General features: G+C 42.2%; 1 protein-coding gene across 4 annotated transcripts; it reads right to left on the minus strand.

The window, feature by feature from the left end:
• Positions 1-2,746: 2,746 nt before the first annotated feature.
• spef1 (sperm flagellar 1) lies at positions 2,747-12,338 on the minus strand. 4 transcript variants are annotated; one of them, XM_071379743.1, is made up of 7 exons: positions 12,141-12,338; positions 6,784-6,895; positions 4,898-4,955; positions 4,599-4,644; positions 3,877-3,964; positions 3,578-3,668; positions 2,747-3,247 (listed from the first exon to the last, which is right to left on the minus strand). In XM_071379743.1, the coding sequence occupies exons 1-7, from the start codon at positions 12,247-12,249 to the stop codon at positions 3,134-3,136; spliced, it is 618 nt and encodes a 205-aa protein (XP_071235844.1). In that variant the 5' UTR covers positions 12,250-12,338; the 3' UTR covers positions 2,747-3,133. The 4 variants fall into 4 exon arrangements, with proteins under 4 accessions (XP_071235844.1, XP_071235841.1, XP_071235845.1 ...); XM_071379740.1 differs by having other exon boundaries at positions 4,805-4,955; XM_071379744.1 differs by having other exon boundaries at positions 4,898-4,951; positions 6,780-6,895.
• Between the last annotated feature and the right edge of the window lie 739 nt (positions 12,339-13,077).

Here is a 13,077-nt window from a genome sequence, read left to right on the forward strand (position 1 = left end):
GTGTTAAGCTGAATCATGCAAGCCCTGCTGGAAAAAAAACAACTCAAATTTGTATCATTATAATGGTTCTAGTGACTTATATCCAATGGGTGCATGGCCCAAAACACTATGCACATGTTTATATAGATCAGTGTCTATTAATTGAGTAGCATTTAGATAACTGGTCAGTAGTTTAATTAGATCTCAACCAAAATAAGACACCTTTTTCTTGAGACTGAATGCTAGAGATGGCAGAATCTAAACACTGGGACGATGAAGAAAATCTGTCAAAAAGCCTCAGGCAGTTTGAAATGACTCAAATAATTGTTTATTGCAAATCCGATTCTGTTCTTTTTCCTGCAATCTGAACAGCCAAAAACCACATGGAATAGTATTGTTATTAATCTGTTGACAGTTTGACAAGAATATGTGGTAGCTTGACCAGAACACAAAAAAATGGTGAATGTGCTAGAAAGCTTAAACAGCTACCTAGCTAGCTAGTTTAAAAAAAGGGCTTATTTTGAAACTCATCTTATCCTTTGAGGCTTAAAAAGGGTTCTGACACTATGATTTTGAACATTCAAAGCAACTGGGAAACGTCCATAGCATGCAGTGTTGTCATCTTAGCTTGCTACATAACTTCTGAGTGATAGGAAGCAGGAGAACCACCAATCAGTCTACCACTGCGCACACACCCGTCGTTACTATGACAACTAGCATAGCCATGTCAGCAAAGGATGCTGTCTGAACATACACAAATCTGATTTGTTCACTTGTAACTTACTGTATAGACAGTCAGTATTCCAAAACGGATTTGAAAACAAAACTGATTTGAGTATCAAGGCCTGCAGTGTGAACAAGGCTTAAGAATCTGACGACCACACACACGCACGCACACGCACACGCACACGCACACACACACACACACACACACACACACACACACACACACACACACACACACACACACACACACACACACACACACACACACACACACACACACACACACACACACACGTATCCAGCTCACTACTCGTAAGTCTTCTGCACTGTTGGACCATCAGCTGTTTAGAGAGGAAGGAAGGACATGGGTTAGGGTCATGGTTAGGGTGTGTGTTTGTGTGTATGGTGGGGTGGATGACCTTCGTTTGCTTACTGCTCCCCACTTCCCACACACAGCCGGCCATTCTGCTTTCATGTTTTGCGTTAACGGCACCAGCAAAATTCTTGATTGCCAGAGTGAGTTAGTGTGTTTCTATCTCAGAGTTAGGTGTGTGTGTACAGCCCCTTCTCCCTAATCCTCTTCTCACCAGACTGATTGTTGGTCTGCACAGTATGTTTGCAAATTACGTCTGGCACTCTGTTCAGAGGTGCTAAGTACTCTCGGCTGGCAGACGCTCGACAAACCTACTGGTCTGTGCTTGTCAAAAACCTGATTTTCCTGTGTTTTATATATATTTACACACTACGAGGTTGGAGAAATAGCATGAACTTGTGAACATTTTGATAATGCCCTTTTAGTGTAGGAACTGTGTGAAAAGCCCGCCTGAAATTTCAGCCTGTTTTGGTGGAATGGAGTTTTAGACTGCCCGGTGACAGTTAATAGGCCAATAAGAAAGAGAGCTACAAACCTCTCTGCCAATAAACAGCTACTTTTTCCACATTTGTGACCAACCGGCTCGATTCGGTCGGTCACATGCGCTGAATTTGTCACATGCGCCGAACACAACAGGTGTAGACCTGACTGTGAAATGCTTACTTACAAGCCCTTAACCAACAATGCAGTTCAAGAAATAGAGTTAAGAAAATATTGACTAAATAAACTAAAGTACAAAATAAAATAAAAAGTAACCCAATAAAATGACATATTATAAAATTATATTTTATCACACACTCAGTCATAGCACAAGATTCTTACTGGAAGGAAGGAGTAACCCCTCTGAAGTCTCTCTTCCCCCCACAGTTCAAGGCCAAGCATATATGCTATATGTAGTGTGAATAACATTTACATGTGGATTTGTTTCTCTCCTTTAACAAACGGATGTGGTTGTAAGCCCTGAACACACATGATGTGATACATTTCTCAAGGTGTGAACAATGGTAACAATTTCAGTTTCATTTATTTAAAAATACCCTGTATACTCACTAGGTTATTCACCACAGTGAACATGAGCAATGTTGCCTCCCCTCCCTCTAAAATTAAACTAGGAATAAGTTTGTTAGTTATATGACAATGACAATGGTCAATGCTACTGACTCCCTTAACCTTGTTCCCAGCATTAGCTTTTGGTAGGAGCGAGATTACTGGCTCCCCTACACTCATGTCCCTGCATGTTACAGGAGCACATCAACCACTTCTCCTGTTTTAGATTGTTGCTCATCATTAGAATAAACCCGAGTTTCAAAGAATCACGAATAACCCTACGAGAGCCCAGTCACAAAAACACACTAACCTCTTCCCCAGGCTCAACTGCTAGAGCAGATACAATGTGTGTGCGGCTGTGGTTAGGGCTGGATGTGGGTAGATGTTCGTTCTGACAAAATAACTTATCTGCTGCGCTAAAAACGGCTGTCAGATTTGACCCATTAAATTGAGTGAGAATTTATTCAGGTTTTTAAATCCACATGAGACATTTGGACATGTCAGACGACTGAGTAATAGAGTTTAGTTTCCCCGTCATGTCCTCTACTTTATTTCCCCTCTCGTCTCCTCTCTCCTGTTAACACAGCATATACGCACGGATCAGAAAAGAGACTGGACAGATTTAGTGTCAGTGTTTTACTTAGGCAGCTTCAGAGGTTAGTGGTCACATGGCTGTTATAAAAGGCACAGCAATAGACACACATCAGATCCACACAACAAACCTTATAGACACTATGGTCTAGCAGTCCACTCAATCTAGCACATTATAGATGGAAAACACACACATTCTCAATACAATATCATCCGTTATGATCGAATACATTCAACTAATTAACGAATGCTTCACAAAACATTCAGTGCTAGCTTATAGAAAAGTACAGGCTGATAGAAAAACAAGCATTTCTTGTTAGAAAAATGGAATTTAGAAAAAGGAGAGGTGTGTTTGTTGTTTCTAGTTGTGTCTGAGAGTTAAGTGTGTGTTTCTGTGTGTGTCCGCTTCGGTATGTATCAAGGCACGTTAGATCTGGCCTTGTATCTCTCCAGATGGCGTGTCAGGTCTTCAAGTCTCATGTCCTTTAGCTGAACCAGGTGTTCCAGTCTGTTCACCTTGATCTGCAGGATCTACACACACACACACACACACACACCTCAGTGTAAACAATGTATTAAGACTCCACACACACTAACTATCTCCTATCAAAGAACGGATGTGACAATGCAGTGATCTTGCTGACCATTTTTAACACAGTAATGATAAAAAGACATTAGTGGAAACCCACAGCTGATGTCTGCTGAAAGCTCACCGACTCACTGCTTACACACACACACACACACGGATAGTGACACACTCCCACTTCCTCTACACTACAGTCAGAAAGTGTCACTCAAGAGGCCAGATTACACCTGTAACCCTGCCGCCCAAAGAGTGTGTGTGTGTGTGTGTGTGTGTACCTCCACAGTCTCCTGTAGGGCAAGTAGAGCTTGCTCCTTCTCCTCCAGCACAAGACGGATGGTTGGGTCCACCTGAGAACCTAGCACAGTGCTACACAGACACATTATAGAAAAGTCCAGATTGTACAATATTGTTTGCTGTTGTGCTGCACATCTCAGAGGATTACTAGAACAAATGAATATGGTTCCTCCTCCAGGATGTTTGAGGTCTGATCATCTGTGCAGCATGACTACGGTGGGTTGACCTGGAACACATCCATTACATTTAAAGACTGACACACCGTGAGTGCTAGTAGTACCTGGTCTTGTCTGTGTGTTGGTGCACGTGTGCCCTCTCCTCCTTCTTCCCCAGTCCTGGTTTCTTCTGGGCGTCGTTGGGAGGTGGCTCTGAGGGACAGAGAAGATGGAGAAACAGAGACAATCCACTGAGTGATGTTACATTTGCACCACAACATCTAATCTGTCTATCTTGTCTGTCCGCCCGTCCGTCAGCAGTAGAAGGATGCCTCTCTATCCGTGTGTCTATCTGTACGTCAGCAGGAGAAGGTAGACAGAACAGTGAGACTACTGGCTTTGGGCTGAGAGGACACAGCCTGGGCATCCTATGGACTGAATGGGAGGTCTGGGGGGGTTAGGGTTTGCTTACAGACAACAGACAGAGTTACATGGATACTTCTAATGGAGACAGTGATGTTGTTGCTGGATGCTCCCATACATTCTCAGCCCTTTAAAGGACATTACTGACCGCAGCGGCTCCTGACCCACTTTTGTGTGTGTGTGTGTGTGTGTGTGTGTGTGTGTGTGTCTCTGTGTGTGTGCAGCTGACCAAGTTCTGACTCAGTCACCTCCTCTAACTACCAGCTAACTGAAGGTGCTGAGTAGATCTGGGTCAGCAGAGGAGTCACCCTATGTATAACTGTGTCACATTATACACGTGTTTGTCTTCACTGCAGAGAGAGAACCAACAGCTCTGTACACAGGGCCTGAGTCAGGGGTTAGGTCAGGGGTCAGCTTTCTGTACCTGTGAGAGGTTTCTCTTGGTTCCTGTTGTTGTAGTATTCCACATCCTAGGAGACAGAAGAATAGTTAGTGTGTTTTTATTTTACACCTCTGTTCTATGCTCTACCCTAGGAACAGGGACTGGATGTGTGCATGATGAGAATGGAATGTTTGATCAGCAAAGGTTGTTTGATCGAATGTTAGATGGTCACACATACACACACACACCAGTAGTGTGTCGTCAGTGCATTGCTGTCTCTTGTCGTCAATCCTTTCTCGGAGCAAACACAGGACAGGCTCTATTACTCCAGCAGTGCTCACCACTATCCTCTTCACTGTCTCCTCTGGGATGTGGAAGTTCAGCTTGGAGAACACCTTCCTGTCAACATGGAAACACGCTGATTTGGGGTCAGTTTTGCATTTCTCCCACTAATGGTTAAGGTTAGATTGGGGGAGGGGGAGCTGTACCTAGATCTGTAGCTAGGGAAAACTCAACCCCCCCGGCGCGAGAGTAGAGGAAACATATGTTAATGTGTGCAATTAGCGCTATGTTATGGATCTACAGTTGAAGTTGGAAGTTTACATACACCTTAGCTAAATACATTTAAACTCAGTTTTTCACAATTCCTGACATTTAAAAAATTCCCTGTCTTAGGTCAGTTAGGATCACTACTTTATTTTAAGAATGTGAAATGTCAGAATAATAGTAAGGAGAATTATTTATTTCAGCTTTTATTTCTTTCATCACATTCCCAGTGGGTCAGAAGTTTACATACACTCAATTAGTATTTGGTAGCATTGCCTTGAAATTGTTTAACTTGGGTCAAACGTTTCGGGTACTGCCCACAAATTTTCTATGGGATTGAGGTCAGGGCTTTGTGATGGCCACTCCAATAACTTTACTTTGTTGTCTTTAAGCCACAACTTTGGAAGTATGCTTGGGGTCATTGTCCACTTGGAAGACCCATTTGCGACCAAGCTTTAACTTCCTGACTGATGTCTTGAGATGTTGCTTCAATATATCCACATAATTTTCCTGCCTCATGATGCCATCCATTTTGTGAAGTGCACCAGTCCTTTCTGCAGCAAAGCACCCCCACAACATGATGCTGCCACCCCGTGCTTCACGGTTGGGATGGCGTTCTTCAGCTTGTAAGCCTCCCCCTTTTCCTCCAAACATAACAATGGTCATTATGGCCAAACAGTTTTATTTTTGTTTCATCAGACCAGAGGACATTTCTCCAAATCTTTGTCCCCATGTGCAGTTGCAAACCGTAGTCTGGATTTTTTATGGCGGTTTTGGAGCATTGGCTTCTTCCTTGCTGAGCGGCCTTTCAGGTTATGTCGATATAGGACTCATTTTACTGTGGATATAGATATCTTTGAACCTGTTTCCTCCAGCATCTTCACAAGGTCCTTTGCTGTTGTTCTGGGATTTATTTGCACTTTTCGCACCAAAGTACGTTCATCTCTAGGAGACAGAACACGCCTCCTTCCTGAGCGGTATGACGGCTGCGTGGTCCCATGGTGTTTATACTTGCGTACTATTGTTTGTACAGATGAACATGGTACCTTCAGGCATTTGGAAATTGCTCCCAAGGATGAACCAGAGGTCTACCATTTTTTGTTGTTGTTGGGGTCTTGGCTGATTTCTTTTGATTTTCCCATTATGTCAAGCAAAGAGGCACTGAGTTTGAAGGTAGGCCTTGAAATACATCCACAGGTACACCTCCAAATGACTCAAATGATGTCAATTAGCCTATCAGAAGCTTCTAAAGCCATGGCATCATTTCCTGGAATTATCCAAGCTGTTTAAAAGCACAGTCAACTTAGTGTATGTAAACTTCTGACCCACTGGAATTGTGATACAGTGAATTAAAAGTGAAATAATCTGTCTGTAAACAATTGTTGGAAAAATGACTTGTCATGCACAAAGTAGATGTCCTAACCGACTTGCCAAAACTATAGTTTGTTAACAAGAAACTAAAAAAACTAGTGACTCCAACCTAAGAGTATGTAAACTTCCGACTTCAACTGTATATAGCTGGATCCAAAATGGCTGAGGTCCAACCCAGTGGTCAGTGAGTAGGAGTTCTCACGGCCCTGTGTAGTTGCTTAGAAGTAGAATACAGCATCAAATTCTCTACGATTCCCAGAGGAACCTGTTCAGTACATTGACACACACACACACACACACACACACTTGCCTGTTGAGAGTGCCCCAGTTGCTGAGTTTTTGCTGTATAGAGTTGGCTGGGGTGTAGTTGTGAAGCTCCACCAGTTTGGGGAAGAAATACTTGACGACCTCAGCAGCCATCACTGGAACAAGGGCCGATATAAACAACACTGCTATGACATGTTTCTGTCTGGATTAACTTTTCTTAGTTGACAACCACAGGGCAGTGCTCAATGAAAGAGAAAGAAAAGTTACTCATTTAAACATTGAATAAATCATTTAATTATAATAGATGAATCATTTATAAATGATCAGCACCAAAGCTGTTGGTTAACTCAAGTACCTAAGTCAGCCCCTAGGCCAGGGTTTCCCTCTGTCCTCAGAACCTCAAGGGGTGCATATATTGTTTGCTTGCCCTAGCACTACACAGCTGATTCAAATAATCAACTAATGATCAAGCTTTGATCATTTGAATCAGCTGTGTAGTGTTAGGAGAAAAACGAGCACCCCTTGAGGTCCAGAGGACCGAGTTTAGGAAACGCTACCCTAGGCCTAGAATAAATCATTGTTAGCCACACCCCGCCTCGCTCTGCTGCTGCTTCTTCTTCTTCTGTGGTTTTTATATAGCAATTTGCAACCAACTTTAAGATGCTTTACCGCCACCAACTGGACTGGAGTGTGGACCAGAAACAGGGAAGGTCTAGCTCCTATCCATTATTCTCATCTCCTCAAGGAAATTAAGGAAACTAAATACATAATTAAATATTACATCCCCTGAAGATTTTCTCAGCTGTTCACCTATGCTTGGCTCTTCAACACCATTACTCCTTAAATCTGATAACAATCTCTCCCTTTCCCTCCCATATTACTGGCACTGAAATAACATGTGTTCCACGGTCTCCATCTCCTCATGATCACACCTCCCAGTCAGACATTTTCCAACCAATTTTAATGTACTGTTGAGCCTTGTGTGTCCCAGAGGAAATTAGTAATATGAATTGAATGGAGTTTCCCCATCTTCCCATTTAGAGTTTCTGGTGCGGCACAGAAATGCCCTTATCCAGGTGTGACAAAGGCTTTTCCTAACAGAGCTGCTAACTTTCTTTGTTGTTACTTTAATGTTGGAACCAACATGCAGTACCTCCAGCAGGAAGAGAGGCAATATAGAGTCTTTATGGATGTGTTATGAATGACCAAAGTTGTCTCACTTCAAACTACAGCGCCTTGCAAAAGTATTCATCCCCCTTGGCATTTTTCCTATTTTGTTGCATTACAACCTGTAATTTAAATAGATTTTTATTTGGATTACATGTAATGGACATACACAAAATAGTCCAAATTGGTGAAGTGAAATTAAAAAAATTAAAACCGAAAAGTGGTGCGTCCATATGTATTCACTTCCTTTGCTATGAAGCCCCTAAATAAGATCTGATGCAACCAATTACCTTCACAAGTCACATAATTAGTTAAATATAGTCCACCTGTGTGCAATCTAAGTGTCACATGATCTCAGTATATATACACCTGTTCTGAAAGGCCCCAGAGTCTGCAACACCACTAAGCAAGGGACACCACCAAGCAAGCGGCACCATGAAGACCAAGGAGCTCTCCAAACAGGTCAGGGACAAAGTTGAGGAGAAGTACAGATCAGGGTTGGGTTATAAAAAATATCAGAAACTTTGAACATCCCACGGAGCACCATTAAATCCATTATTAAAAAATTGAAAGAATATGGCACCACAACAAACCTGCTAAGAGTGGGCCACCCACCAAAACTCATAGACTAGGCAAGGAGGGCATTAATCAGAGGCAACAAAGAGACCAAAGATAACCCTGAAGGAGCTGCAAAGCTCCACAGCGGTGATTGGAGTATCTGTCCATAGGACCACTTTAAGCCGTACACTCCACAGAGCTGGGCTTTACAGAAGAGTGTCCAGAAAAAAGCCATTGCTTAAAGAAAAATAAGCAAACACATTTGGTGTTCGCCAAAAGGCATGTGGGAGACTCCCCAAACATATGGAAGAAGGTATTCTGGTCAGATGAGACTAACATTGAGCTTTTTGGCATCAAGGAATACGCTATGTCTGGTGCAAACCCAACACCTCTCATCACCCCTTGATTTTTTTCATCGGCAGGGACTGGGAAACTGGTCAGACCTGAAGGAATAATGGATGGTGCTAAATACTGGGAAATTCTTGAGGGAAACCTGTTTTCAGTCTTCCAGAGATTTGAGACTTTGACGGAGGTTCACCTTCCAGCAGGACAATGACCCTAAGCATACTGCTAAAGCAACACTTGAATGGGTTAAGGGGAAACATTTAAATGTCTTGGAATGGCTTAGACAAAGCCCAGACCTCAATCCAATTGAGAATCTGTGGTAAAGATTGCTGCACATAAGAGGAACTCATCCAACTTGAAGGAGCTGGAGCAGTTTTGCCTTGAAGAATGGGCAAAAATACCAGTGGCTAAATGTGCCAAGCTTATTTTTTGTCTTATTTCTTGTTTGTTTCACAATTTTTTTTATTTTGCATTTTCAAAGTGGTAGGCATGTTGTGTAAATCAAATGATACAAACCTCCCAAAAAAGAAATTTTAATTCCAGGTTGTAAGGCAACAAAATAGGAAAAATGCCAAGGGGAATACTTTCACAAACCACTGTACGTATTACAGGACAATACATAAAGTGTCAATAAATAGGTTACTAACGTTCTGCTGATTTATGAAGGGGCGGCAGATGGTTAGAGTGTTGGGCCAGTAACTGAAAGGTTGCTAGATCGAATCCCCGAGCTGACAAGGTAAAAATCTGTTGTCCTGCCCCTGAACAAGGCAGTGTTCAGGGGCACTGTTCCTAGGCCGTCATTGTAAATAAGAATTTGTTCTTAACTGACTTGCCTAGTTGAATAAAGGTAAAATATGAAGGTTACTGTAAGGTGTGAAAGGTATTTAAATTGATTGATGGACCCGCAAAGCGTTTTTGTGTTTCAGAACCAAAATGACTTGGAGTCGTCCAACCTGAACCCACTGCACCAGGGCTTGATTACAACCTGTTACAATGATGCCAACATTTTGTGGCTGATCTTTCAGAGGGGGAGTGGGTGAATGTGGCAAAGACCTAACCTGGCCCAGCACCGTGCGGTATGGCTCGTTTTTGTTGTGTGCATGTTTGTGTACTGAGGAACATGTAACTTGGTTCCAGAAGAAAGACACTTTCAATTTCTTTAGGTTAGGGGCTTTTATCAAGGTAAGTGTTTTCTGGGATAACGTTGTCCCCAGGCTATTGCACACACAGCACATATAAGCCTGGAATATCAACCATTCAAAGTTGCCCATAGAATTCTATAGGAGTGACCTTACTGAGTTTTTTGTATTTGTTATCGTCACTACTTAATTATTTCAAACCCTCCCATTTCCACAATTTATCTTCTTAAAATGTGATTTTAAACCTTACCCTAACTAATGATGGCCAAGTTTGATGCATTGGTCCACCAGACCTTCCGTGCATTTGGGCAGAAGTGTCTGGGAACAATATTAGGTGTAATGTGACTAACATGACATCACTTTAGAGCGTATGCCATCCTTCAGCACAACATTTCACCCTTTATAAAGCACATGACTATATCATATTTGACATAGTGGGTTATGTCATATTGGTGATTATGTGACACAGTTATGCCACATTTATGAATCCTTTATAAAGCATGACATACAGTTATAGATGCTTTGTAACACATTTCTGTAGTGCTTATGAAGGCATTGTGAAGGCTTTATGAAGCCTTTATAAGCTGAACATCATTTAAAGCGGAACCAAACTGTGCACCTTCACAAACGCCTGGGCTAACATCTATACATTCTCCATGTCTTTCACTGCAACAGTCTCCCCACTTTTCAGCACAGGGAGATCCCATTCTCGTCTGACCCCACTCATCCTCTTAATCATCCCCCATACCACTCCCAGAGGAGTAGTTGTGCCTATGTTTCCACAAAACCAACGCCAATACTCCCTCTTAACTGTCCTAATGGTCCGACTTACTACAGCTTAGGCTTGTTTATACTGTATCAGGTGCTGGTAGTTATAGGACCCTTTAAACATCCTTAAAGCACTGTTCCTACTCACAGCTTCCTTCTCTGCACTCTTCAGTCCACCAGGGAACTGCATTCCTCCTTCTCCCACCTGTACCCATCACCTGCCTTGCAGCCCCTACTATTGCTCCTCTTACTACATCATTCACTGTTTCTATATCTGCACTGAATTCTATTGTGGACTACAGGAAAAGGAGGACCGAGCACACCCCAATTCTCATCGACGGAGCTGTAGTGGAACAAGTTGAGAGCTTCAAGTTCCTTGGTGTCCACATCACCAACAAACTATCATGGTCCAAACACACTAAGACAGTCGTAAAGAGAAAAAGCCTAATCCCCATCAGAAAACTGAAAAGATTTGGCATGGGTCCCCAGTTCCTCAAAAGGTTCTACAGCTGCACCATCGAGAGCATCTGACTGGTTGCATCACTGCCTGGTATGGCAACTGCTCTGCCTCCGACCGCAAGGCACTACAAAGGGTAGTGCGTACGGCCCAGTACATCACTGGGGCCAAGCTTCCTGCCATCCAGGACCTCTATATCAGACGGTGTCAGAGGAAACTGTCAAAGACTCCAGCCACCCTAGTCATAGAGTGTTCTTTCTGCTACCGTACGGCAAGCGGTACCGAAGTGCCAAGTCGAGGTCCAAAAGGCTCCTTAACAGCTTCTACCCCAAGCCAAAAGACTCCTGAACAGCTTATCAAAGGGCTACCCAGACCCCTCTTTTACGCTGCTGCAACTCTGTTTATAATCTATGCATAGTCACTTTAACTCTACCTACATGTACATATTACCACAATTACCTCAACTAACCGGTGCCCCCGCACATTGACTGTACCGGTACCCCCTGTATATAGCCTCACTTGTTATTTTACTGCTGCTGTTTAATTATTTGTAATTTTTATTCAAAAAAAAATGTAGAATAAAAAAACACTTTTAAAAAATGTACTTCCAACTTATTAAAGCATTGTTGGTTATGGGCTTGTAAGTATTTCACTGTAAGGTCTACACCTGTTGTATTCAGTGGCATGTGACAAATACAATTTGATTTGAATTCACCTGCAACAGCCCTCAACTCTTGAAGATATATAATTTGAAAAATATCTCCTCATCCCATTTCCTGCTGTATCTTACAGTACACTTGATTGGGGAGTGATCACTACCCCATGTAGAATCCTCCCATACCTCCCAGCTACATCTGCCTTCCATCATTGAACTAGAGATCAGAGTTAAATCCAGAGCAGATTAATTTCCTGTTAACGTACTGGGTCTCCCCCTCTCTAACGACGTCGTTCATTTAGATACCCTACCTCCGTCGCTGAAGTCTCTTGTTATATTCCTCTTAGGTCTGGACAGTGGTATTTTGTCTATCCAGGCAAACAAGTCTTGCAATATTTCTTCGTTTAATTCTTTGTCCATTCTGTATACTGGTCCTTCATCGGACAACTTTGCACTTCGATTTGCAGCTAGCCTGTATCGTTAGCTAGCTAGCTTCCCACAATGGTCGTCAGTAGTTACCATAGACACAAAGTCATAAACCCCGCCCATTTCTACCATTTCTCTTCTTAAAATCTGATTTTAAACCTAACCTTAACCACACTGATAACCGTATCACTAACCCTAATCTAAAATTAAGACCAAAAGACAATATATATATATATTTACGATATAGCCAATTTTAACTTTGTGGCTGTGCTATCTAGTAGAAAAAGGTTGTTTGTTTAACACGTTGCTAGGTAACCAATATCCAAGTATGGAATCTGAGAAAAGACAAACCTCATCAGTAATGAGTTAGCCCATAGAAATAGAATTATGAGTGAGCTAGAGACAGTGGGGGGAGTGAGCTAGAGACAGTGGGGAGAGAAAGAACAACACACTGAAAAGTGTAGACATGTTATTATTTTATAACAGACAACATATTTTCCAATAAATAGCATGTCTACACATTCGTTGTCAAGTTTTTATATGGTATAAAATGTGGACTGAGATGCAAAGCAGAATGCATAGACCCTTCAAAACATTACAATCAACATCATACATACATTCATCATACACCAACAGTAAAATAAGGTTTAACATTTTAATAATGACAAGATACACCAGTGGTCCAAATGGACCCTTAGCCAATATCTGACCCAAGGCATTCCTCCCTAGCCTTCACCCTGGGTTCGTCCAGCAGGATGCAAAGTTTTATAATATATACAGTATGTCTTTTATCCAAAGAGACTTACAGTCATGCATGCATAC

This window comes from Salvelinus alpinus, chromosome 32, assembly GCF_045679555.1.
Source record: "Salvelinus alpinus chromosome 32, SLU_Salpinus.1, whole genome shotgun sequence".
NCBI classification, from domain to species: Eukaryota; Metazoa; Chordata; class Actinopteri; order Salmoniformes; family Salmonidae; genus Salvelinus; species Salvelinus alpinus.